Source organism: Condylura cristata, unplaced genomic scaffold, assembly GCF_000260355.1.
Source record: "Condylura cristata isolate star-nosed mole 26May11 unplaced genomic scaffold, ConCri1.0 scaffold00035, whole genome shotgun sequence".
In the NCBI taxonomy this organism is placed as follows: domain Eukaryota; kingdom Metazoa; phylum Chordata; class Mammalia; order Eulipotyphla; family Talpidae; genus Condylura; species Condylura cristata.
In genome coordinates this window covers 2,754,895-2,780,567 of record NW_004567136.1, presented here as the reverse complement: position 1 = coordinate 2,780,567, position 25,673 = coordinate 2,754,895, and the positions used below count along the sequence as shown (strand labels likewise).

The 25,673-nt window shown below is 40.0% G+C and overlaps 1 protein-coding gene across 1 annotated transcript in view; it reads right to left on the bottom strand.

The window, feature by feature from the left end:
- Nucleotides 1-4,268: 4,268 nt before the first annotated feature.
- Nucleotides 4,269-25,673, bottom strand: part of TUBGCP5 (tubulin, gamma complex associated protein 5) — a 27,708-nt gene continuing 6,303 nt past the window's right edge. Inside the window, exons 7-23 of the mRNA XM_004693057.2 lie at nt 24,790-24,904; nt 24,214-24,303; nt 23,103-23,196; nt 22,369-22,615; nt 20,790-20,992; nt 19,655-19,770; nt 17,812-18,083; nt 16,738-16,936; nt 15,948-16,136; nt 15,109-15,291; nt 11,500-11,584; nt 11,022-11,142; nt 10,435-10,613; nt 8,736-8,861; nt 8,063-8,151; nt 6,054-6,154; nt 4,269-4,882 (exon numbers count right to left, since the gene is read on the bottom strand). Of these exons, the coding sequence (XP_004693114.1) occupies nt 4,836-4,882; nt 6,054-6,154; nt 8,063-8,151; nt 8,736-8,861; nt 10,435-10,613; nt 11,022-11,142; nt 11,500-11,584; nt 15,109-15,291; nt 15,948-16,136; nt 16,738-16,936; nt 17,812-18,083; nt 19,655-19,770; nt 20,790-20,992; nt 22,369-22,615; nt 23,103-23,196; nt 24,214-24,303; nt 24,790-24,904 (2,456 nt within the window). The 3' untranslated portion in view covers nt 4,269-4,835. The remainder of the gene's footprint in view (nt 4,883-6,053; nt 6,155-8,062; nt 8,152-8,735; nt 8,862-10,434; nt 10,614-11,021; nt 11,143-11,499; nt 11,585-15,108; nt 15,292-15,947; nt 16,137-16,737; nt 16,937-17,811; nt 18,084-19,654; nt 19,771-20,789; nt 20,993-22,368; nt 22,616-23,102; nt 23,197-24,213; nt 24,304-24,789; nt 24,905-25,673) is intronic.

The following is a 25,673-nucleotide window of genomic DNA, read 5'->3' as shown; positions in this document are numbered from 1 at the left end:
TTTTGTCTAGATTATCTAGTTTGTTGTCATATAATTATAGTATTTTTTAAAAATCTTTTTCATATCTGTAAGGTCATAATGTTCCTGACTTCATTTCATTTTAGTTATTTGTATCTCTCTCCATTCTCACTGAAATTTGCACATCAATTTTGTTGATCTTCTGAAAGAATCCACTATGGTTTTGTTGATTCTGTTTAGTTTAGTATTCTGTACTTTATGTTGGCTTCAACCTTCATTATTTCTTCCCTTTGCTGGCTTTGAACTTGGTTGCTCTTACTTTTTAGTATAAAGTTAAGTTACTAATTTGAGCTCTTTGTTAAGGTAGGCACTTACAGTGATACTTTTCCCACTGAAGAATGTATTCTCTGAATCCCTTAAGTTTTAGTTATTTTTTTCTAAACATTTCCCAATTTTCCTTGTGATAGTACCCTTAACCAATTTTTGTTAATTATGTTGATTGATCTTTACACATAAGTATATAATTAATTGGTATAAAAACCTGAAACTCTTTCCCAAAGTGGTTATACCATTTTTGTATCCCCACCAGCAATGTACAAAGCTACTTCCAGTAGCTCTACATGTATGCTACCACTTACTGTTGAGTTTAGTTATGCCTTGTCATTCTGATAGGTATGTGATGGTATATAAATAAAAGGAAGTATTTACTTTTAAAAGTTATGGTATACGGCCCTCCCTGGTGGCGCAAAAGGTTACAGCACACAGCACTAGGAAGCTAAATCACAACCGCTTCAGCACGAGTTTGATCCCTGGCCTCAGAGGTGACTCACATGGCATGGCAGACCTCTCCTGTCTCACCCACTGCTCCCCTCAGCAGTGTACTTCGTTAATCTGCCTATTCTGCTCCCACCCTCTGCACTTCTGGCCTATACCCAATTCTTCTACATAAAAGTGAAGTTAACAAACAAAAAGCAAAATGGAGCAGAAGGTATAGTAGAGATTTTCCATGTACATCCTGTACCCACACAGACACAAATCTTCTCCCCTGCCAACATCCTCCACCAGAGGACACATTTACTATAACCAGTAAACCCACACTGGCACAGTATCAGCCCAAGTGCATAGCTTACACTAGGGTTTACTCTTAGTGTTGTACTCTGGGGCCTGAGCAAACGCTTATGACATGTATCCACCATTATTGTATTTTACAAGGTAGTGTCAGTGCCCTAAAATCCTGCACTCCACCTTCACCTCCCCCCCCTAACCTGTGAACTTTTTCCAGTCTTCCAGTTTTACCTTTCCCATAGTATTATATGGTTGGAATCATCCAGTTGTTTCAGCACCATTTAAAAACTTTCCTTTCTTCATTTAAGGTTTTCACATTACGTAGTTAAAAAAAAAATCAATAGACGTTGTAGCCTATTTCTGGATTCTATTCTGTTTCATGAATCTATTTGTCTATCCTTTGTCCGGTACTATGCTAATCTTGATTACTAAAGCTTTGTAGAAAGTCTTGAAATTAGGTAACACAAGTCCTCTAATATTTTTTTTGTCCTTCAAGATGGCTATGGTTAGCTGAGGTGTTTGCATATTCATATAAATTTTAGCAGCTTTCACATTCCAATTCAGCTTGCCTCCTTCTCTGCTTGTCAAAGGCTCAGCTGCTTTCTTCTTGTCCTTCTAGTCTTCATCTGTGGCAGACAAGGTCTGTTGCCAAATCCACCTTCATCCACTGCCCTGCCAAGGTCAGAGAGAGCACAGTCCTTTGCCTTTGGGAGGGCCTTATTTCTTTGGAACTTGGCTTAAGGTTTCTGAAAGTTTTTATTTTGTTTTTTCCTGTTAACTATAGGAGCAAAGTTCTAGTCTCCTTTATAGACTAAGTGGAAGTAACTGAGCATTTTCTGAGAGAATTTGGAACAAGTCTCAGTTGGATCTCTGATAGTAAGCATAGGTAAATTAAGTCAGTATTAGAAGAGGCTAGTATTTAAGGCGCCTTAATGAAATTCTCAGCCTCCTGGCAAATAGTTGACTACCAAAGAAAGTTGCCTGTCCTCTCTTCCTCCCTCCTGGACGGTGGACAGTCTGCCAGCCAGCTTTGATCAGGCAAACACCGGAACTCCATAGGCCCACGGCAGGACTCAAAGGGATCTGTCCTGAACACCGTCAGGCGCAGAGCCTCTCGCCTGCCTCCGACCTCTGCACTGTAACAGGAGAGAGAATGAGCTTCTATTTTCTTCATGGAAATGTGTCCTGGACCCTGTTACATGAGTTGAGCCCATGCTCTGACTCAGTGGTCTTCAAACATGCTGTCTCCTAGATAAAGTTTTTAGAATTCTGTATCCCTTCACATATTTTCAAGTTTGTATCTATTTATTTATTCTTCACCTCTTGAAACCTTTAAAGGATGTAATTCTCTATTGGTTTATCACAAATACTTTTAGTCTTCATTAAAATTTCAAAGCTACACATAGCTATGTGTATAATTTATGGTAAATGTCTATATTTAATGTAATAGACAAAACCAGTTCTTATTGTCAAATCAGCAAACTCAGATTACTTCCCATCAGAAACTGTCTTTTTTTATTTCGATTTTCAAAGACGTTAACTCAGGCCAATCGTGTCACTTTAAACCATCAACCCAGGGTTAATAGTTCCTCATAAAACCATCCATGCCCACGTAACGTGTGGAGGGTCTTCCCCCACTGGGAGCATGACTGTGCCAACTAACAGTGTTAGCCTTACCGGTGGTGCCGGCTTCCCAACACAGGGAGTCCTCGAGTTCCCTTCTGAACTCCAACGTTCAATCCCTCAGGTGACATACCCACTTCTCCAGCACTGACTCCTAACATGCCCCTATTCTGTTCTGGTCACGTGGGCTTACTGCTTGGTCTTGGGCACACCAACCCCAATCCTCCCCCTTCTCATGTGAGGCATGCCTTCTCCATTTTTATGATGGAAGTAACATTTTAAGTATCTCCCACGTGAGGGGGTGTTTCCTGTTCACTTGTCAAGGAAAAATTCTCAATTTTGTTTTACACATTTTATAACAGGATAAAAACTTAATGTAAATAAAGAAAATAAACATAAAATTCCTAAAGAAAATAATGGGAGATTCATGAAGAATTTGGAAGGTCATCTTTTTTCCATGAATGCCTTAAGTACATTGCTCATAGTTGTTCTACAGCCTGTCTAGGAATTCCAATGTTTCTGGTCCTGTTGTTTGCCGTTTTTGTTACTATTTTGTCTTTTAGCGTGCTATGTTAATTTTTTGGTAAGAGTTGGAAATGTTGTGCTGGGTAAAAGGAACTGAGATAAATTGGCTTTTTGTGTGATGCTGTTTCTCAGGATACGGGTTAAGAGACTGTGTTTGCCATTTGCAGTAGCCAAGACGAACACCTCCCTGGTGTCCTTGTTTGTCCCCTATCGCGGTTGGGCTCCCTTCTGACTTGTGCAGTGAGGTCTCAACTTGCACTTCTTTCAGTTCTGAAAGCCCAATTGATGTGGTGGCGGAGCGTGGGGTGGGAAGACTCTAATACTGATTTAGTCTTCTGGTGAGATTGTGCCCTGAGCTGTGATCTTCACAAGTGGTTTTCAGTTACGTTCCCCTTCCACACCTGCAGAGGGGAGATGGGCCGGGTGGGTAGTCCCTTCCTCCAGGTTAGCTGGCTCTGCTCAAAGTTCCTCTTAACTCAGGCCTTGTTACAAACACAAGTCTCCAAGGAGGAGACGAGGTTGGTAGGCTGGTTAAAAAGCAGAGTAAAAAGGATCAACCCTAAGGCAGTGTGTGGAGATTAGGCTCTTGGTGGTGCTCTCTCTTCAGAAACAGAGGCAGGTTCGCATGATGCTGTTTGCCAAGTGCAAAGAGCTTCACCGAGAGAACTCAGGCTACCACTGTTCTCAGCTTCATGACTGCTTTCTGGGGATAGACACAGCCGTTGATTTCTATAGGATTCCAACTTCTAGAGCCAGACCACAAGAGAGATCATGAATTTCACAGTTGTTAGATTAGACCACAGTATTTTCTTGTGATCAGGAAGTAGCAGTTCATCCCCGGGGGTTTGAAAGCCTCCTCAGTTGTTTCTCCTGGCTTTAGTGTGAAAGCCTGTCTGGGCTGGCTCCTAGGTGGGAGCGGTCCCTGGCTGGGCCACCTGCATGCAGGACATGCTGGTGCTGTAAGATGACTAAGGGTGTTCAGCTCTGCGACTGTTTGGAATTCAGTGGTTATGTCTAAAATTGGTAAATGTAGTGCTGAAGATATGCTAGAGATATACCAGGAAATATACAAAGGAAATGTGTAAAATGTAGTAAGCATCGTTTTATTTAAATGCAACTGACAGCTCACAAAAATTGCTCAAAGTGCCAAATAATAGTATGTACCAACAGTTGGTCTTACGTGAAGTTGTTGGCTTTTACATTTGATATTGGTAGAAGCTACCTTCCATTTTGGAGCTAACCCGGCATATAAAAAATACACTTTTCTCCCGATAGCCAAAACTAAGACAATCTTCAGGGAAGATGGCATCTAAAACTCTCTATAAAAACTCTGTGACCAAGCAAAAGGCGAACAAAAGAAATTAAAAAGTTTTAAATTATTTTTAATATTAAATTATGTTTTTTTAAAAATGATATATTCACATTTAAAGGCGTAAATACCATAAATCTATAGCTTACAGTAGGAAACATAATTGGAAACAGTCTCTGTATATTCGCATTATTGATACAATATACATCAACTATACATTCTCCAATTCTCCGGAGAAGACACCTAACAACCCATCTGTGTCGATAGTAGATAAGTTTTAAATGAACCAAACTAAAGATTCTGCATGTGGTAAAGATGGAGATTAGGTCTGTGATATTTACTGCGCTGAAGATCTTTAACTTTGTTCCATGCCAGCCATGAGGGATAGTGCTAGAGATTCCACTGTGGTAAGAATAAAAGATTAAAAAAACAAGTTTAAATATTTATTATTTTATTGTATAATAAAGACAATCTATGTCTATTGAACAAAAATAAAAAAAGTCTAACTGGGGCCCTCCCTGGTGGCACAGCAGGTTAAAGCACAGCACTGAGAAGCTTAAGCCACTTCCGCATGAGTTTGATTCCCACCTGCCTGCCCCGGAGGAGATCACATGACACAGCAGACCTCTCCTGACCCGCCCGCTGCTCCCCTCAGCAGTGTACTTCATAGATCTGCCTGTTCTGCTCCCCACTCTGTCGAGGCGCCGCTGAGCCTCTGGCCTGTACCCCAGTTCTGTATGCACAAATAAATAAATCTTAAAAAAAAAAATAAGTCTAACTGATTTCTATTTCAGACCTTTTGATTCTGAAAACAAAACTAGGCACATCTGTAAGAGAGCACACCTGGCCCTGTCGTGAAGTGTGGAGGCCATTCCTAACGAAACACCATGCTGTACCCACCAAAGGGCTCCTCCTGGCATGACAATCACCCCATGCAGAAACAGGCAAATGCAGCGATGTTTCCCCCAACACAATTCTACCCAGTATTTAGGAGGATGCTCAGCAACTTTAAGAGTATAGCCACAATCTGAATATGCAAAAGTAGTTTATTAACGTATTAACCCTGTATACTTTTCAAAAAAACGTACACAAACAGATACTACTTTGTTCTTAGTTCTCTTCTCCCTATGACTCACCCATGGATCTCTGCCTGATTCACACACAGTGTTCTGAGCTGTTAGAGCTGCATTTCCCTGTGATAAGAGGCAGCCTTGGGAGTTTTAAAATTGCTTAAAAAAAAAAAGGAAAAAATAGCCCTATTTTTTTTAAAAAAAGGAATAATTACAAAGACTATACATACTAGTAACATGTGAAATGTATTCTGCTGTGTATTTTAATGCATTTTAGATAACTACCAGTATAACAAATGATACACCAGCTAGAAAGCAAGATCTTTCATCTCCTGCTTCACATGTGATATTTATTCCCCCCACTGTGACAAAACAAAGCATGGACAACTGCTGAGGGAATTTCCAGGTTTGAAAATGGTGGAAAATTCTCATTATTCAGCAGACCGGTATCAAGAGAGTAACACATAAACTGAGCTTCAAGAAAAAAATAAAATAGTACTCACAATGGGGAAAGGATCCTCGGCAGACAGCTTTGTTCAAAATGGTTACAAGAAACATATGGCAGTTTTTAAAATCAGACTCCATTTTCTCTATAGATTCCATTCTAGAAGGAAGGTAAATTAATTTAATTTAAATTAAAATTTCCCCCTTATATTGTTCATTGTTGTACAGTCCTTGATTTCTCCCTTGGTGTATCCCCATGACTCTCCCACCCCACATGACCCAAGAACCGTCACCACAGCCCTTGGTGTGCCTTCCTTCTCTGCTCTGACGCCCCTTGCTTCCCCCAGTCTATGCCTCAGGCCTGTAATTTGCCTGCTAGCTTTGCCATTTTCTTCTGAGCAAGAAGGTAAATTTTAAGTACCTGCATAAGGGGTTAACAGGTAGACTACAAAGCATCTTTGGAGTAATTTCAAAGGTTCTTTAATATTTTAGAATCCTAAGTCTAAAGATTATAAAACATCCTGTCCTATTTTAAAATGAAAACTTTCCAAGTATCTGAAGAGGTTCATGAAGATATAAAACTGCTGATTCAGGATGGTAGTAGCTAGCTCTGAAGTCAGGAGGACTGGAATATTCCCTTTTGCACTGCACAGTTCTTTTTATTTTTCACAAACATGTCTTTTTGAAATAAGGAACACAGTAAAGATATAATACTCTAAATTTAAAAATTAAAAACTCTGCCACATGAAATATCAAACATACAGAGAAGTACAGCTGTTACCACCTCAAGCAGCTTAATACTTCAGCCCCACCACACTATTTCAAAGCAAATCTGAGACACCCACAGCATTTTGGTCTTAAATATTTCAGTGTGTGCACATTAAAGAGAAAGTCTTCTTTTAAAACACAGCCATAATATCATTACTTAAAATTACTTAATGACAAATAACCAGTCAGTATTCAAATTCCATATTGCTTCTGCTATTTTGCACTTTTAAGTTTTAATCAGGGTCAATTTAATTTCCACACAATTTGAAGGTTGATATGCTTCAGCCCTCCTCACTCCCTGCCTTTTTCTTATAACTCCCTATCTAAGGAAAGCGGAAACAGTTCAATTTTGGCAAAGCGTAAGCAACAGTGTTACTATTTTTTCCTCCACTCCACAGTGACATGGGAAGAAAAAAATGTGCTTCTCAAACTGGGAGTCAACAATAATAAAGCAAGTTTCAGCCCTGCAATTATGAGTTTTACCTACTATCTTGGTTTCTGATTCAGTGGTTGTGACAAAGCCACAGTGTAAGGTTTGAGATTAGCACTATACTGAATACTCCCCTTTATGGAGACAGACTAAGCACAAGCTATGATCCCAATAACCCAGTGGCCAGACTTGCACATTTATTTCAGGAAAGTAGCATCAATTAATTTTATAAACAAGACGTGGACAAAGTATGAGCTGCCCAGTCAAAGTAACAGTAGGGTGGTACTCTGGGAAGAAGAGTAAGTTCCTGGGCCCTCCCTGCCCTGTGTCTTTAGGGCCCTGTCCCATCTATGCTACAGGGGTGAGTGACAGACTGTACAGTCAACACACAAGAGCATCTTTGATAGCTCTTCTAACATACAATTGTGGCCGATAATCCAGCACGTTAAAAATCTGCTTTAAAATAATTCAGCAAGTATGACCGGAGGTGGGTGAGGAACACAAAGGGGAACAGGTGTATGTCAGTAACTACTGAGGTGAGGTCTGGGCTTGTTCTACCTTTCTCTCCACTTGTGTGTCTGTTCATAGGTGTCCATAATAAAAATTTAACAAGACCTATACAACAAAATAGGAATATGATCAAGAATATTTGCTGGTCCTAATTTAAAAACGTATGGTTTTTCTTAGTCCTTTACTGCTCATAAGAGAATCGCACACTTGGTGCTGCTAAGTTTAAAGGAACTAATTCTTCCCTAAATCCGAGTGATAGATGACATGTTACCTAGATGGAGAAACCACCTCCCAGAATCAAGCTAGTTAAAGGGGGAGCTGAGATGGTCACAACGGAGGCTGCACAGGCCACACGCTTACCGCCAAGCTCCCAGACCCGCCTGCCAACCTTCCGCAAACATGAGTGCCAAGTTCAACACCTTCATGATGGCTTCTTTCACAAAGCTGACCTGGAGATCAAAGCGAAGGACACAACACAGGCTCTCAAACTATATTCGGCTCTGACACCAAAACTTCTACTTAAGTTAAATGAGTCACTCAGAAGCTCATTAGAGCAACGTCTGCCTTCCATGTGTAAGGAAGAGCTTGATGTTCCAAACAGAGCACACTGACCATCAGGCCACATGGCTATGTGCTAGAGATCCAGCCTGCACACGAGCAAGCTGTCACTTCCTGTGGCGCCACCTAAACTCCCTGTGAAGCAGGGACGTAATCCCAAAGACTGTGAGATGATTTAATTCTACACAGCCAGGCTAGGCTTGACACACTTCTTGACCAAAACACAGTTATTCCACAAAAGCAGATCTGAGTGCAATGCAGTGTGTACAAGCTGTCATGACATAGTTCTTGTCTCACACAGAAATAATTTCTGGTAGTAAGGCACAAATCTGCAAGCTTATTTGGCCTGGTCCTTCCTTAAAGACTGTTATGTAGAACAGAAGCACAGTAAGTATTATATTCCAGAAGGACAACCTCCTTTGCCGATTTCACTTCCTGCTTCAGTGGCCAACTATGCAGGTAACTGCCCACATACCTTTTCTCTCAGTAGACATCGGTCATGAATGGTTGACAAGTATCTGTAGTGAATTTTAATCAACTGATCTAAATCTTTGGCTTCCTCAACTTGATGCTGAAACTCTAGCCCGGTACTGTGAAGAATCTTGGAAGAGAAAGAAAGTTTATAACCAGTAATCTTTGAGGACTTGTGTTCCAAGCACAAAATTTTTATCAGCCTCTTCTACTCCTCACAAATTCCTCCTTTATTAATTATATCTGTAAGATTTATGAAGTTATTATCCTTTGGAGGCTGGATTTTTAGCCTACTTACTAATAGACTGTTCCTTGCAGGGAGGGGCAAGTATATCAAACCTACAGAAAACATAGTGATTCTCAAAAAAATTATCAGATAAACCTGTCAAATATAAATTTATATTATAATATAGATGCATTAGCTATTATAATGATCTGTGTTATACTAGATAATTATAATGAACATATATACTTTTGTTAAGTTCCACTATTCATATATTGGTTTTTCTTTAAAAGCAGCATAGATGTATTTAACTAGAAAACAAAAACAAATGAAGCAAATACCTAGACTTTTACAATTTACTCTCAACAACTCAGGGATCTGGCCAGCCTTCTGAAGGCCGCCAGTGCAGCCACTGAGCTCTGCCTGGCCACCACGTGTGGATCCCGGGCTCCAAAGGCTACACATCATTCAAACAAGATGGTGTCAGAACGTAACATACAAAATGACTACAATGAGGTTTCTCAGGAATGATTTTAAACCCCAAATGAGTACTAAACTCTAATAATACTGCTACTATTCAACTACATGAACTTTTCTTTGAGTATTTCTCTAAAATCACTTTAAAAAAATTTTTATAATAGTTTATTTTTATATATTTTTGTGCATTTTTCCATCTCAGTGGCAATCCCTGTGGGTTTCCCATCACCAAATTACCCATGTGCCATCATCATGGTCCAGTGCATTTCCCTCCCCCTGCTGTTTCTGATCCCATTCCCCACTCCAACCCCACAAATTGTCTCTGGTACATGGCTGCTCATCATTATCATTATTTTCTCGCCTGTTCCGTTATATTCCTGCTATGAGAGAAACCATCCGGTATTTTTCCTTTTCTTTCTGGCTTATTTCACTAAGCATGATCTTTTCCAGCTCCATACATGTTGTAAAATCACTTTTAAGATTACAGGCAAAGCAGTTTCATTTACTTTGAAATGAGACACTTCTTGTTTCTCAGAAAAAAAGGACTTAGTATCCGTGGCATATAACCTGTAATAATATTATATAATAATAATATGTATAATAATAATACAGATAATATAGATCTGAAGTAATCTGGCTGCATCTTCCTCCTTACGCACCACACCAACCTGACAGATTTTAGCTGTTGCTGAAAACTGAAGGCGTTTCCTGGGGAAAGTTCGTTTCTGATGAAATCTAAGGGGCTGTATGACAAGAACCGAAGGCAATTCCCACAGAGGGCTCCGGGACCGCCCTCCCAGGGGCTGCTGGAGGCTCCGCAGGCTCGAGGCATACGGGCACTTTACAGAACATTTCCCACTGCCACATGATGTTTAAAGTGTGCTATTTTCACACTTATAGCCTAGAAGCATTTTATGGATGCCTTTGAATTTATAAATGTATCACAACTATGAATAGTGAACTGTATACCAGGGGACAAAGCTGAGCAGACAAAGACACAAACCCTGGTCATGATGTAGTTGTGCAAGCTGTTCACAAAGTGCATGAGCTTCACTCTTAAGAGGAACATACGGTGAATCTGCTGCCCCACTGGTTCCTTCTGTGGCCCAAACTGAGCGGTTATGTCTTGCTCACATACAAGTCCTTCTTTATGTTGTGGCTTTGCAGCAGTACTAGCTAGTTCTGTAAAAAGATTGAAAAGCAGCATTGGGGGAAGAACATCTACTCAAGCCCAGCACTACTGCTCAGGGCTATACTACCCAGGGCACTGCTGGAGGGACCCAGAAAAGCTCCCCACATCACTGGACTATCACTGCCATTAAAATGTAAATCAAAGTCTACTGACTTGCCATTAAAAACTTCTGAATAATCTAATAAGGGTTTTTACTCTGGCTATATCCCTAACCAGGTTATTTTAGACTAGTACAACTTATGGATGTTTCATTTAGGGAAGCTAATGCTGAGGTCTGTAAACCTGTTGCTCTAAACACAAGTTCTCTGTATATCCATAAAACAAGACCAAGGATAGCATGCTTCCTTTTTTCAAGACTAAAACTAAATTATAATTTATCTGTTGAAAATACATCTTACCACCAAACAGCAAAACATCCAGACTATATTTCGCCCATTTTATTTGCAATAAGAGAAGGAATACTTGATTATAAATTTTTTGACATTCTGAACTTATAACAATGTCCACAGGCCATGGGACCTATGAAAACAAAAATAGGAAATTAGAATAGAAAGTAACCTGTTGGGCCCTACCTGGTGGCGCAAGGGGTTAAGGCGCAATACTATGAAGCTATCTACCGCCATTCAGCGCAAGTTCGATCTCTGGTGAACCCATGATGTAGCAGACTTCTCCTGTCCTGCCTACTGCCCCCCTCAGTAGTGTGTTTCAGTCAATCTGCCTGTTCAGTTCCCCACTGTCTCTGGTGAATCCTCTCACCCCCTGCTCCTCTGGCCTGTGCCTCAGTTCTTGTGTGCTTAAATAAAAAGTGTAACCTATTATTTGCATGTTTTAATTTTAATAAAAAATAATGTTCTTACAAAGAGTATCGGCACATACCTTGTAGCTCAGGGTCAGGCCATCCAAGATATGTACAGGGAGTTTCTTCTTACCTGTGTCAACATTCTCAAAAGATATAGACAGACTAGAAAAAGAAATTTCAGTTTTAGTTTGTGAAAGTGCTTACATAAAAATCTTTAAGCCATTAGCATTATTAGCATATTTCAAAAGAGGCACTGTATTCCATAAAAAGAATGCAACAACTCCAATAAAGGTGTATTTCCAAGCATATATTCCAGAATAAAAATTTGATTTTAGAAATAAGGACAAAGTTTTAAGTAGTGGGTTTTGGTTAAAAAAAGAAGATGTACTTAATAATCATTGTATTAATTAGGAAGACAACGAGGTCAGAGATAAAGATGTAACTGCAGCAGCCAGATGCTTCACTGACACCGGCTGACGCAGCCGTGCTGCAGGCGGAGGGGAGCAAGGGTGTGTGGGGCACGCGCACAGCCTGGACGCTGCTCTATCCACTCCTTAAGGATGCTGGTTTGAATGTGACCACCAACAGACAGAGCACCCAATCAGGGTACATTCATGGCCCTGCATGGGCACTGTGTGGCCTCGTGTTCTTGTCTGGTCTTCACAGTCCTGTCAGGTGACTGAGAAGTTATGTCACTTGCTCAGGTTACAGAGGCACAAAGTCACGATGCTGGATGTGACCAGGGTAGGCTAAAGGGTAATGCAGATGCAGGCAATGAGGAGAACAGGAATATAAAGAGTGGCTCAGGGTTTATGACTTATCGACTCATTTCATGTCTCAGGCACTGATCAGTACATGAGTGCTTCTTATGTATTTGCTGACTAGCTTAACTGTCAGGAGGCATGCCAGGCAGGAAACAGAAAACTGATCCCTCACCTATTGCAGGGGCTCCCAGCCCAGACCAAGCACGCAGTTACTGTCTGGTCACCGAGCAGAAGCCAGCCTGCACCCTGCTGTCTATGTGGAACTGTGCAGTACAGACCATGCCAGGCAACGTAAAGGGAAGCACACGACAGGAGAGGGCAGGACCTGGAAGGCTCGTGGGGAGGAAGAACATGGCTCTTGGAGAAACAGAAATGACCATGTCCGTGGGTACTGCAGGGAGGCTCCTCTATCCTGAGCTAATCTATGAGTGCAGTGCAATCTCCACACAAACAGGTTCAAGATTTTTGTTCAGTTTTGGAGGAGCTAGGCAAATTGATGGCAAAGTTCATGTATGGAAAGATGACTAACCTCATATGAATTCACTCATAATTAGAGAAATATAAATCAAACTACACTGAGATGCCATTTCTCACCATCAGATTTATGACACCCCAAAAGTTTGACATCTGCTGGTGAGGCTGTGTGGAAGCTCCTCTGTACAGTGCTGGTGGGAGTTAGAAAAGGCACAGCCTTTACAAGAGGAAGTGGGTGCAGCTGGCAGAACCACACATACATTCCACTCTAGGGTAGAATCACACAGCAGTGCCACTCGCGGAAGACACTCGTCAGTGATACTGGCAAAGTGGGAAGAGAGATGTACAAGAGCAGTCATCACAAACACACACAGCAAGAGGACTGAAACCCAAAGGCCCACCAACAGGACAGCTGGTTGAATGTGCAAGGCAGAAAGTCAGCTGTAGAGGAGCGAGAACAGACTCACTGGCCTGCAAGTGGAGTGGATACGGGCCATAATGGGGTATAGGCCAGGGGTGCAGGGGCGGTCAGAGGCTTCACCAGAGTCAGAGTGGGGAGCACAACAGGCAGAATGACGAAATGCACTGCTGAGGGGAGCAGTGGGCGAGACAGGAGAGGTCTGCCGTGCCATGTGGGGCGGGGATCCAACTGGCACTGAAGCGGTCCTGGCCAGTGCCGCAGTGCTGCGCTTGAACCGTTGCGCCACCAGGGAGGGCTGCCGTAATATTTATGTAAGAAAAATAAACCAGGTCCCAGGTGTACACTGCATACTACCTTTTGTGTAACATATGAGGAAGAAAAGGAATACGTATATGTATGTTTTTGAATAGTAGGATAAACCAAAATCTATAAAAAAGTTACTTATAAGCAATGCGAAAAATGAGAAGGAGTAGAAACCAGGTCTCCCTGAAAGTACTTCTGAACCAATAATTTTAACTTAGGAAACATAACAGCTGTTCTACATAATTAAAAATAAAATAGAATCAAGGAAAATGAAAACAAAGACATTCCTAAAAGTAGAAATAAAAAAAAAACAATGACTCAAATTCTCAGTCAGGCTAGTGGTAGTGGAGAATTATTCCAAGTGACCTTGAAATAGAGGATTTTGAGGACTTGAAAGTACAAGAAAGAATAATCAATCGCAAGGATGCTTGAAGTGCTCAGTGTGCTTGGTGCTACTCTTAATACTTCAGAACTGTGATTTACGTTTCAACGAAACAAGTTATTTATGATAATGTGCTATTAAGCACTCAAGGGAAGAGACAGAAATGGAAATCAACTGAGTAAAATCCTGAAACCAGACAAAGGAGCCATAACCATACAATGCGAAAAGCAAAACCTCTCAAATATTGGAAAGTTTTATCAGCCACATGCAAAAAACTGAAATTAGATCTTTACTCCATACATCAAAAAATTCAATATGGATGAAAGACTTGGATGTAAGACTTGAGATCATAAAGCACATAAAAAAAAAAAAAAACACAGGCCATGCACTCTTGGACACCAACCGCAGCGATGTACTTGGGACACAACTCCAATGTAGGGGAACAAAACAAAAGGTAACCTGCCCACCGGGAGAAGGTATCTGAGTATCACAGGTCAGACCAGGGGTTAATTTCCAGAATATATAAAGAACTTATACAATGCAGCACCACCAACAAAACCAGCTCAGTCAAAAAAAGGGCGAGAGCTAGGTATTTCTCCACAAATGACACTCAGGGAGTTATTTCACCTACTGCTATGTGGAAAGCCAGCGAGCAACCAGTGTCCTTGTGAGGAAGATGATGCCACGTGTAAGCAATGTTATCTACCACTTAGTACCTCCCCTGCCTTTCCCTTGTAAGGGCCAAGGGCTGAGAAAGGGAGGCCACAGGCAATGGGACAGGAAAAAGGTTCACTGAACAGAACAGAAAATAAGTCTGCTCTACAAACTTACCAATTCGCACAGCTCAGCAGCTGACTGCAGGAGAGGGCTGGTCAGGTGCACGGTAGGGGATGCCCAGTTCCGCTGAGTAAGTGTGAACTTATTTCCCACCCCTACACCTGGGCTGGTCTGTGGTTGGTTTGACCAGCAGTAAGCAATGGAGGCAAGGGTCTGTGAGGCTCTGAGGGTTATGCTCTCTTTCCCTCAGATACTGCCCAAGATCACCTCAGAGGAAGCAAGGGCTAAGGCAGGAGGTGTCATAACCAGGGCCAGCAGGGCGCGAAGGAGGCCACCAAAATCTGACAGGCTGGGTGGCTCCACTTCATCGCCTCTCCTTACTCAGTGTGCTTGTCACTCACCCACCCCGCCTCAGTTTTCAGTATGTAAAATAGCATTAGGAAAATGCATAGGACTAGTGTGAGGATTAAATAAGGTTAACATATATACGAACATTCAGAAAGAAGGGTTTTAGGACGTGTTATTATTTTGTAGTATTTAAGTAAAAGGTGCTCCTATAGCTTACCGTAGACTGTCTTCAGGATAACGTTGTCCTACTGCTTCTTGGAGCTGGACATTAAGAAAAGACGCATTTTGCCAGGTTTCTTTTTCTCTAATTTTATCAAAAATTGATGTGTAGAAGTCATACATGGTATCACCACCTTCCATTAAGAAAAAATTTCTCATGGCCTGTAAGTATTCAACCAGCCTGAATGGAGAGGAAGTGATAGAATGAGCATAAGCTCTTAAGACAAGTTTCTGGTTCACTACTAGGTTTTGTATACTCCATTATAGAGAGACAGGTTTATACTCTGCAGTTGCTAAAGTTAGAAATAACTAACATCAGTTAAAAACTTCATAAAAAACTAGTATGTTTTATACTAATTTATACTTTATACGTTAGTCAGAAGAAATGTATAATGTTGTAGAAAATCAGTCTTTTAAAAGGGTAACAAAGTTGACTCAAGTCCTTCTGTGAATGGTGAATTTCCGCTGTTAATATTTACGATATTTCCTCCCACTCCTTTTTTCTATGCTTTTGGAAAAATACAGTTTCTACCACATTACATATCCTGCATCTTAAACTTGAAGATCATTTTACATTACTTAAATCTATGTATAAGCATAATTAGTATGAACCCTACAAAGTGTATAAATAAATATGTCAAATTTTCAGATGTCACAACTTAAAGAATTAGTGACCCCTTATACTAAGTAATTTCATACTTTCCCCTCTTAAAGCAAACTTCCTGATGGGCAGTTTCCTGCAATAAGCTTTTTCTGTATTTCCTTTGCAAGGACAGATTCTCAGAAATCAAGAGCTAAATTTCACAACACAGTTAAGACACTGGTGGCTCATTATACCTGTAATCTTTTTTTAGAGTGTGCATGAGGTTTCCACAGCAATCAAGATACTGCTTGTCAATATGCGGATAGAGGCAAGATCTCAGCGTTAATTCAAAGGTGTGACACGTCACAGACTCTGATGATCTGTCCACACATATATCTCCACCAGCAAACTTCTCATGAAAATCACTCTGTTCCAAATACAACCTTTAATATAAAAAAAAGTCTTTTTAACAGCTGCTGTCAACAGAATTTTCTTAAATGCCAGAGTCCAATTTTTACCTTTAGTCTTAAATTACCAATAATTACAGACAATCCTTTTCCTCAAAATAGCGTTTGAGTGAACTGGTAATTCACAGAGTTGCTGCTATGCCTTTTAGGGTAAAACACTGAGTAGATTTTCCCAGCCCTCAGATAACAGGACAATGTGTGGGCACTGACTCATTTCACCTGGCTTTGTGCCCCCCAAATACCTGAGGGCTAAGATTCCGTTCATGCAGAGGGAAGGTCTAGCTAAAGGGGTGTGTGATGCACCTCCTGACCTAGGCTTCCCAAGCGGCTTCTGTGCCAGTGTCCAGAACAAGGGATAAGAAAGAGGCAGTCTGTGAGCTTGCACAAATAGGGAGGCCCAACTATAATTTTAAATAAGTGAGCACATATCTTCTTGTATTCCATTCACTAGGAAGGACAGGCTGCAAAGATTTCTGTTTTTTAAGTCTGGAAAGCCCTACCTGGCAGAAACAAAGTTACTAAATACTGCACAGATTTTTCCCTTTCAATCACTGAAAATCCTGCAGGCGTGTGTCACCTTGCAAAGTTAATTGCCAACAGAGGATCATGCACGTCATCCAGTTCCAGATGCCTTTCAGCGATGGACTGCATCTTGATTAGGTTCTCTTTGGCTGCTTGTTGCTCAGGACAGCCTGGGGCAGTGGATTCATCTCCGTGTCGAAGACGTGACTGCACGGATTCCAGAAAGAGGGTATACAAACTTTTTCTGTCTGCATCTGAATTAAAGAAATATGTGATGTGAATTATGTTCTGGTAAGTAATGTTAAGAAATATCAGGTAATTTTATCTTAATATAGCCTGTGTATTTCCTTTGGTCTACACCTGTTTATTTATATTATAGTACAACTAAACATTTTTGCCTCCTCTCTTAAACAATCACAAAGTTCATGATTAATTATCCAAAATATAAGCTAACTTTTTCAGGTCACAGCAATAACCTAATAGGATACTTGAGAAAGTTACCACCATGGTGGATTGAACTATGAGAACACTGAGTCAACTTAATAGGAAACAACACTTCTGACAGTGGCCACTGAAAGCATGTTACATTTTTTTTATTCAGCTACAAAGAAAAGAATATTATTTAAGCTAGACAGTTAAGTAAGCAAAATAATTTGTATGTTAATAGTAAGGTGATTACAAACAAGTTCACATCTATACCTTTAAAGCTTTTTTAGTCAGTTGATAAAACTTTAAGTATATTGTACCAAACCTGAGAAATATCAAGATTTTCATGAAACACATAATCAAATCTGAATAATTTACTAACAAATTCCTAGTTGTCAGAGTCCATAGATTCAAAAGCAAATCACCACACTGCATGGAGAAATGCCAGGACTATGCTTAAGGAGCTAGGAAAACACATGTGGAACTTATTACCACTGCCTTCTGCACAGTGTGAAGTTTCCAGTGAGAATATCTGTCTTTAATCAAGAGCAGCATGATCTACTACTCTGCCCACAGCTAAATAACTTTCATGAAAATAACAGGTTTCGTTAATTTTCAAGCTACAGACTAACCACTATCTCAAAGCCAGCATGACGGGAGAGCAGTGGTGGGCAGTGGGGAGACACACGAGGAAGCCTGCTACCTCTGGCTGTGGGGCGGCCCGTGGTACCCTCTGAACACTGCAGATTCTTCAGCAGCTGCATGGACTTGCCCGCCATTATGATCTGTTTCAGCACGGGCTTGAGGAAGGACACCATCGTGTGCTGCCTGCTGGAGGGCAGGCACTGGTCACTGCCTGAACTCGCACTTGCATTATCACTCATTTTCTCTTCATTCTCTGTTTTCTCCGATACGCTGTATAATGTGTAAGTTGCATACCAAAAGTCTCTGTGATTGACTGGAACATTTTTGTTTCTACAGAAATTCAAAAGAAGTTTAAATTTTAACTTAAAACAACAATTCTGTCTTAAGCAGGTTGTCCAGGTATTCTGAAACACAGTAAAGCCAATTATTGTAAAACAAAGCCATCTTTAGGCAAAATGGGGCAGAGGATTGTCAGACTTTAGCTTAACATTGGAAAGTGGATAAATATTGCAAATGACATAAATTCAACTGAGTACAAAGTTTCTTAAGTTGGAATTACGTAAGTGATAAATCCTTGGTCCTTTAGAAGTAGAATAGAAAAGCTTACCCATTACTCCATCTCCTGTGAAAATAATCTCCTTTTTATAGCTTTATTTCCAAATAGATTCTTTTTTTTTTTATAACAGCTTATTTTACATTTTTCCCCAATCTCAATTGTAGTCCCCGCGGGTTTTCCATCACCAAGTCACCCGTGTGCCATCACCATAATCCTGTGCACTTCCCTCTCCACCCCCCCGTTTTTTGATCCCATTCCCCACTCCACTCCCACAAAATGTCTCTGGTATATGGTTGTTCATTATTCTTGTTATTTTCTCGCCTGGTCCATTATACTCCTGCTATGAGTGAAACCATCCGGTATTTTTCTTTCTCTTTCTGGCTTATCTCGCTAAGCATGAACTTTTCTAGCTCCACCCAAGTTGCTGCAAAAGACATGTATTTCTCTTTTTTGGTTGCTGAGTAATATTCCATTGTGTATATGTACCACATGTTTTAATCCAGTCATCTGTTTTGGGGCACCAAATAGATTCTTAACAGGACTGCTTTTAACAGCAGAGTGATGGATACTCATTCCCCTCTAAGAGTCAGAATCCCATTTTCACAAAAATTCTCATGTGAGATAAATGAAATGGGACATAATGACAGACATGAGAGTCAACTACAGAAAAGACAGTTCATTTATGAGCACTGTGTAAACAGGCTGCCTTTCTAGAGCCCTAAGGGGCTAATGTTACCCTGTGGAGAGCTGTGAATAACTGACACTGAGGAAGGTGTCTAACTTAAAACAGTCAAGAAGTTAACAGAGTACAAACAGTTCTTGTTATTTACATGAACTCTGCTCAGAAAATAAGTTAGCTGAAGGGGAATCATTATAAATGAATTGACTTATTAATTGTCTTACTAAAATACTAAGAAAATATTTTTAAAAGTAGCTAATTTGTTGAGATAAGGACATTAAGTGGTATATTCTATAATTTTTCATCATATCTTTTACTGAAAATTTATAATGTAAGTAGTTAAAGCCATTTGGTATCATCTAAATTAATTTTATGGGAGGCAGTGCACTTTTTACTGTTATTAGCCAGTCACAGACACACTCTCATTCAAAAATATAATTTCCTGATAAAAGTTGTGAACTGACACAAAACTCAGAAAAAGGTATTTTTTGGTCAGCAACTTGTGTATTCTATAAAAAAGCAACAGGACTTGCCATGGTGGCACACAGCTGTCCCATGGCAGCTCTCCCTACGCATCACCTGACACCAATGAACATGCACACTCCCCACGAAAGAGAGCAGAGGTAAGCAGCACCCAGCATGCCCAAGCTAGCTGCCAGCCTTCACCTTTGGATAATGAACTCCCTGGCGCTGTCACACAGGTGTCCGTGCACGATCCACTCGTCCACGATCTGCAGGTAGGGCCGCACCGTTTCCACCCAGAGAGAGAACAGCAGGGAGACCTGGGGAGAGCGTGAGGCCTCTCAGAACTCCCTCAACGCTCGATGAAAAGTGGTCTAAATGTTTCAGAAATGCCTTTAAAAAAGTGATCAAATTTCTGTTTTTTCTTACTTCAACAAAGTAATTAAAAATCCAAAATATAGTATAAAGTCCTTAAGAGAAACTCATCTAATAATAAAGACCCTACAGTCCGTGGTCCACACTAGGACCTTCCTGAGAATGAAGGTTACACAGGCACAACAGGCCTAACCTGGACAGGCTACACTGGGACAGTTATCTCCTCTAAACAGTGCTATTAACACACTATCCATTAAAAATGAGAAAATAATTTCATTCTCCTAGTTTCCAGTAGAAAGAAAAATCGCACAACTCCAAAAAGGGTAACTTCTAGTATACTGAACTACAGTACTAAATGGTAAGAAAACAAAGATAAGTTAGGAAGCACAACTAAAACATACAACAACCTGCAACTTTTTAGACTGTAGTCCATATATCTGGATTTTTTTAAATTGTAGGAAAAAGATATAGAACACAAAGTTTACTATCTTAACTATTAAGTATACAGCTCAGCAATGTTAAGTATATTCACAGTCATGAAACAGACTTCAAACATATTCATACTCTAAAACAAAATCTCTTACCTACTAAACATTTCCCTTTTCCCCTAACCACCCCCTCCACCAAAAACTACTATTCTACTTTCCATTGCAATAAATTGGACTACTCTAGATACATCCGATAATAGATTTATATTTTTATTTAAGAAATAGCTAGTGTGAATACCTATATAAGTGAGCTAGGTGTTCTCCACATCTTGTTTTATTTTGCTTTATACTTGCCTCAGCTTCTAGTGAGACTAATAGTAGTTAACAAAAGCTAGTTTCCTATAACCTGGAATTTGGAAGCTAATTTAAAAACTCCGATCACCTGACACGGGATTTAAGCATCACTTTTACATAGACTGTGACGAGCTATCCACTGGCAGAGCATGCACTTTAGACCAGACAAGGGTTCCACATACGGTTTGCTCAGAGGCTTCTCCAACACTGTCATATTCAAGAATGGCCTTGTACAGTATGTTGAGAAGGTGAGATGCTCGGACAACATTTCGAGTGTCAGGTGGAACTTCTGCAACTCCAGTACTAAATACTTTGTTTAGAACCTTCAGCTGAGCCAATCGAGGTGACAACTTGTCCACAACTATTGCAAGAGTTATTGTAGTGTCTGCAAATACCAATAAATCAAATTCATTAGCAAGGAAAAATATATGCATTTGAAATGTGGTGTAAGTCATTTAGGGAAAGACATGGCAAACTGGAGAGTAGTAAGTTTTACTATCATATATAAGTGGGAATGAATTTCCTTAAAAAGATGACTCAACAGAAAAAGAATGAATAAAGGAACTAACACTTCACATGACTCTTAAACATAAAGAGACATTCAACCTCACAATAAACAATGCAAATTAAAACTCCACTGGGTAAATCAGAAGACTACAATGGACTAGGGTTTTAGTGAGGGGAGGGGTAATATGAAGGAGCAGCATGGTCACCTTCTATGGAGACAGCACAATTCTGCATCCTGACTATGGGGGCAGTCCTAAGAAAGTATTTATACATGTGCTAAATTTTCACCGAATCACATACAAAGACTATTCTCCCTAATTGCAACCCCCCCCCAATCAAGTATCTGCAAAATTGGTGAGAAACCCACATCAAGTAACTGCAGTCAACACTGTGCCAATGTCAATGCCCTCGTTCTGGTAACATGCTATAATTACCTAAGGTATCACCAATGGGGGATGAGTGGTAAGAACATGGGACCTTTCTACTATTTTATACAGTACTGAAAATAGTCAAGGGAGAAAAAGTATACTGGATTTCCATTTTATACTCCAAAGTTTGACAGTAAAAGAGTGTGGTGACAGGTATTCATTCATACTGATGACAAGAGTACAAACTTACTGACCTATATACCTGTGCAGCATGAAGCGTCCATCAAAACATACAACTAAATACAACCTACCACTTTCCCCTTGACCCAGCAATTCCATGCCTAAGAATTTACGCTACAGATAACTTGCTGCACACATGTAAAATTCTGGACAATAGCAAAAAGTGAGAAATCTAAAATGTCCATTGAAGTGGATTGGTCTATGATATAGCCATACAACGAAACAGTTAAAAAAAAAATTAATGAGAAAGGTCTTTACATACATGTATGCATGATCTTCACACTTTAAATTAGAAAACGACATGAAGAGTTTGTGACGGGTGACGAGGTATGTGTACAGGTCATGCATTGCCTGCTTATGTTTAGACTATTTCTGGATGGCTGCATAGGAACTGATGACTCGGTTTCCTTTGAGGAGGGGACCTGAATACTTGGCTAGAGAACTGGTACAGGAGGAAGAATGTTCACTATAAATTCTGCACTATTTGGGTTTTTAGAGACATGAAAGTTTGAAATATAAATTTAAAGTAATTTACAAATGCATTCACAATGAATGCCATATAATTTTTTAAAATCATTTAGTAATATAAACAACATTCATAATATGAGTTAGGTGTCTATGGGTAAAAGGGAAAAGATGTAAATACCATTAATGATGATGGACTTCTCAATTTCTGTCAGTTCCTCTTTGAAGCTAATGAAGTATTTGTACAGGGCCCACATGAAAGCCTGATATGTTCTAAAGGGCGCTTCAGTTGGCTTCTTAGGAATAGAACCATTTCCAGGTAACATGTTTTCAGAGCTGTGCCCCATGACTTCATCAATGAACTCCTGGAGCTGGAAGACAACCTGGCCATACGCGGCTACCTGTTCCAACACTGATCGCAAGCAGTTCTGTAACAGAAACAAAGGCAATTACTGGAAGTTGGCTTTTCTTAAGCCATGAGACTTTGATGCCCCTTGCTGTAAAATACTTTTGTAACTGTTTTAAACAGTATGTTGAGTACAAGGCAGTAATAAAACAAGTATTTAGCTTTATATTCAAAGGAAATAATGTAAGCGCTGATTTCTATAGCATATAGGATTGTAGTTTATACTTAAAAGAAACGCATACAAGGGAAGTGTTCATAGGCAAAATAAACCAACCAAACAGCACACCACTATTCTAACACAAGAAAGGAATAAAAAACAGGAAACACAAGTCAAAACTAAGTTTGAATCGTACAAATAATATTAAAAGAATTTTCTAAGCATGAGTGATGCAACTCAATTTTACTTTTATAAGCTAAAAAGTTTTAATACTACAAATGTTCTAAAGTTTTATCACCATGCTTTAAATAAGTCCTATTAATTCTAATTACAATAAATACTAATAACTTACATGTGTCAAGTGTGTCACTATAATATTGTTTCTCACTGTTACTTTCCCATCAATCAACTGAAATATAAAGAGCTTTTTTACTCCTGAAAGTAACCTGGAATAAAATAAAAAAGATGAGTGTACTTTAAGTCTACAAAAATTTCACTATAGTAATTCTTAGGAATTTTTTTTTTTAAAGATTTATTTACTTATGCATACAGAACTCGGGTACAGGCCAGAGGTGTAGGGGTGGTGAGAGAATTCACCAGAGACAGAGTGGGGAGCAGAACAGGCTGAATGACAAAGTACACCACTGAGGGGAGCAGCAGGCGGGTCAGGAGAGGTCTGCCATGCTATGTGGGTCTCATCTGGGGTGGGCATCGAACTCACTTTGAAGTGGCCTTAGCTTCTCAGTGCTGTGCTTTAATCCACTGCACCACCAGGGAGGGCCCATACTTAGGAATTTTTAATAAAACATTCAGAATTGCAGAGGGCGGGCAAACAGGTCAAATAACAAGAAAATGGAAGGTATCAGATGACCTCAGGACTCAAGATATTTCAGTATCATAGAGAAAAGTTTAAAAACAGTGTTGTCAAAGCATTTTCTCTACAGGCCATCTTTATGAATATCAGTATTAAGCTTTGTAGGACAGAGAGCCAGAGCCTCAGAGTCCTAACAGCTAACCGACACTGCATTTCTCATTTTCATTTTGATAACAGAATCTATGATCTTGGATTCCTGGTTCAGGCAAGGCACAGTCCACCTCTCAAGGATAACGTCTACATAGGAATCTACTTTGAATTCATATTTAAAAACTGATGGACTTATCTAAATCATGTAGCACCAAGCTATTTAAAAGGAAAAAAATAAAGGGTATATATACCAAAATCTCACAATGTCCATGCAAATCTGAAGTCTGAGCTTTGTAAGTTCCCAAATCCAAGTTTAGGTGCCCAATAGGAAGGAACTGTCGAGGAGTTCAGGAAATAGACCTCGTGGTCTTTTCCTAGTTTGCATGTGAAACCCCCCTGAACACTTCTCTTTAAAAAAAAAAAAAAAACAAAAAACCAAAACCAAAATTTGCTTCTCACCAGTAAATTCTCAAGCATGAGTTAGGTTAAGAGGTCTCACCATAGGGTTTCCCGAATAGCCTGTGTCTCAGTAACAACTACTCTGTCCTCTGGCACATATAACGGGTCACTGTTGTACAAATGTTGGTCCCTGTTAGACAGCAAACATAGATGTAAATAAAGAGGATTCCCATTAAGCAAAACAGCAATTCTTAAGAGAATATATGCAATTTAGCAACAACAGCAAATTGGCACAACATGAGCTTTAAGTGCCTTCCACATTCACTTCTACATGTCACCAGAGTACCTCAGAGAAGCACTTCAGGGCAATTCTAACTGTGACCTTCATTGCTGATCTAGGCAAATGATAAAACTGGGTATTTTTGTTTTGTGGAAAACTGCAACTATTTTTGTAATAAATGCTCGAAGACAGAAATCAAATAAATGGCCAAATATATACCAATCCATTCACCTTGATACAAAAGACATAATTAAATAATAACTTCATTTAAAAAATTTACAAATGGTCAAATTACAACTGTTAAAAAGTACCTGATTAAATCACACATCAAAACCATATATTAAAATAAAATCAGAGCTTCTATCATTACAATAAATAACAAATTTAGCTTCTTACCAGACAGCAGCTAAATTGGAATGCAAATGTAAACTATGAGGAAACCTTGAGCACCTTGATGTCCAGTACTGACGGACCACATGCTGCTCCAGCCAGCTTCGGCAATCTGACTCATCTATCAGAAGGAAAGTTAAGTTATGAGTTGGGGAAAAAACCCACATATATATATATAAATAAATATATTAACCATTTTTGCTACTCTATTTGGACTTAGGAATCCATAAATGTTCAACCAAAAACAATTCTTTAAAATAATAGATACCTGGGCCCTCCCTGGTGACACAAAGAGGAGGAACTCCCACTGCAGCAGGAGTTCCCCCACTAGGGAGCTGACCCTCACAGCATGGCAGACCTCTCCTGACCTGTCCCTTGCTGCCCACGGCAGTGTAGTTCAGTCAACTCACCTTTTCTGTTTCCCACTATCTCTGGTGAATCTTCTTACCCTCTGCACTCTGGCCTGTCCCCCAACTCTTGTATGCATAAATAAGTAAATCTTAAATAGATACCGGAATATCTATCTATCTATCTCTATATATATGAAATGTTGTAACTAGGGATGATACAGGGGCACAGGTCCATAAGCATCACACTAGGTAGGGGGGGTCTGTCCACAAAGGGGCAACAATGGAAATGTGGTGTTACAAACCACAGAATCCTATGCTGCAGTTAAAAACAATGGAAGCGGGCCCTCCTGGGTGGTGCAGCAGGTTAAAGCAGAGCACTGAGAATCTAAAGCCACTTCCGCATGAGTTCAAGCCCCGCGTGCCCCGAAGGTGACCACGTGGTGTGGCAGACCTCTCCTGACCCGCCCGCTGCTCCCCTCAGCAGTGTACTTCATCGATCTGCCTGTTCTGCTCCCTGGTCTGTCTCTGGTGAATCCTCTC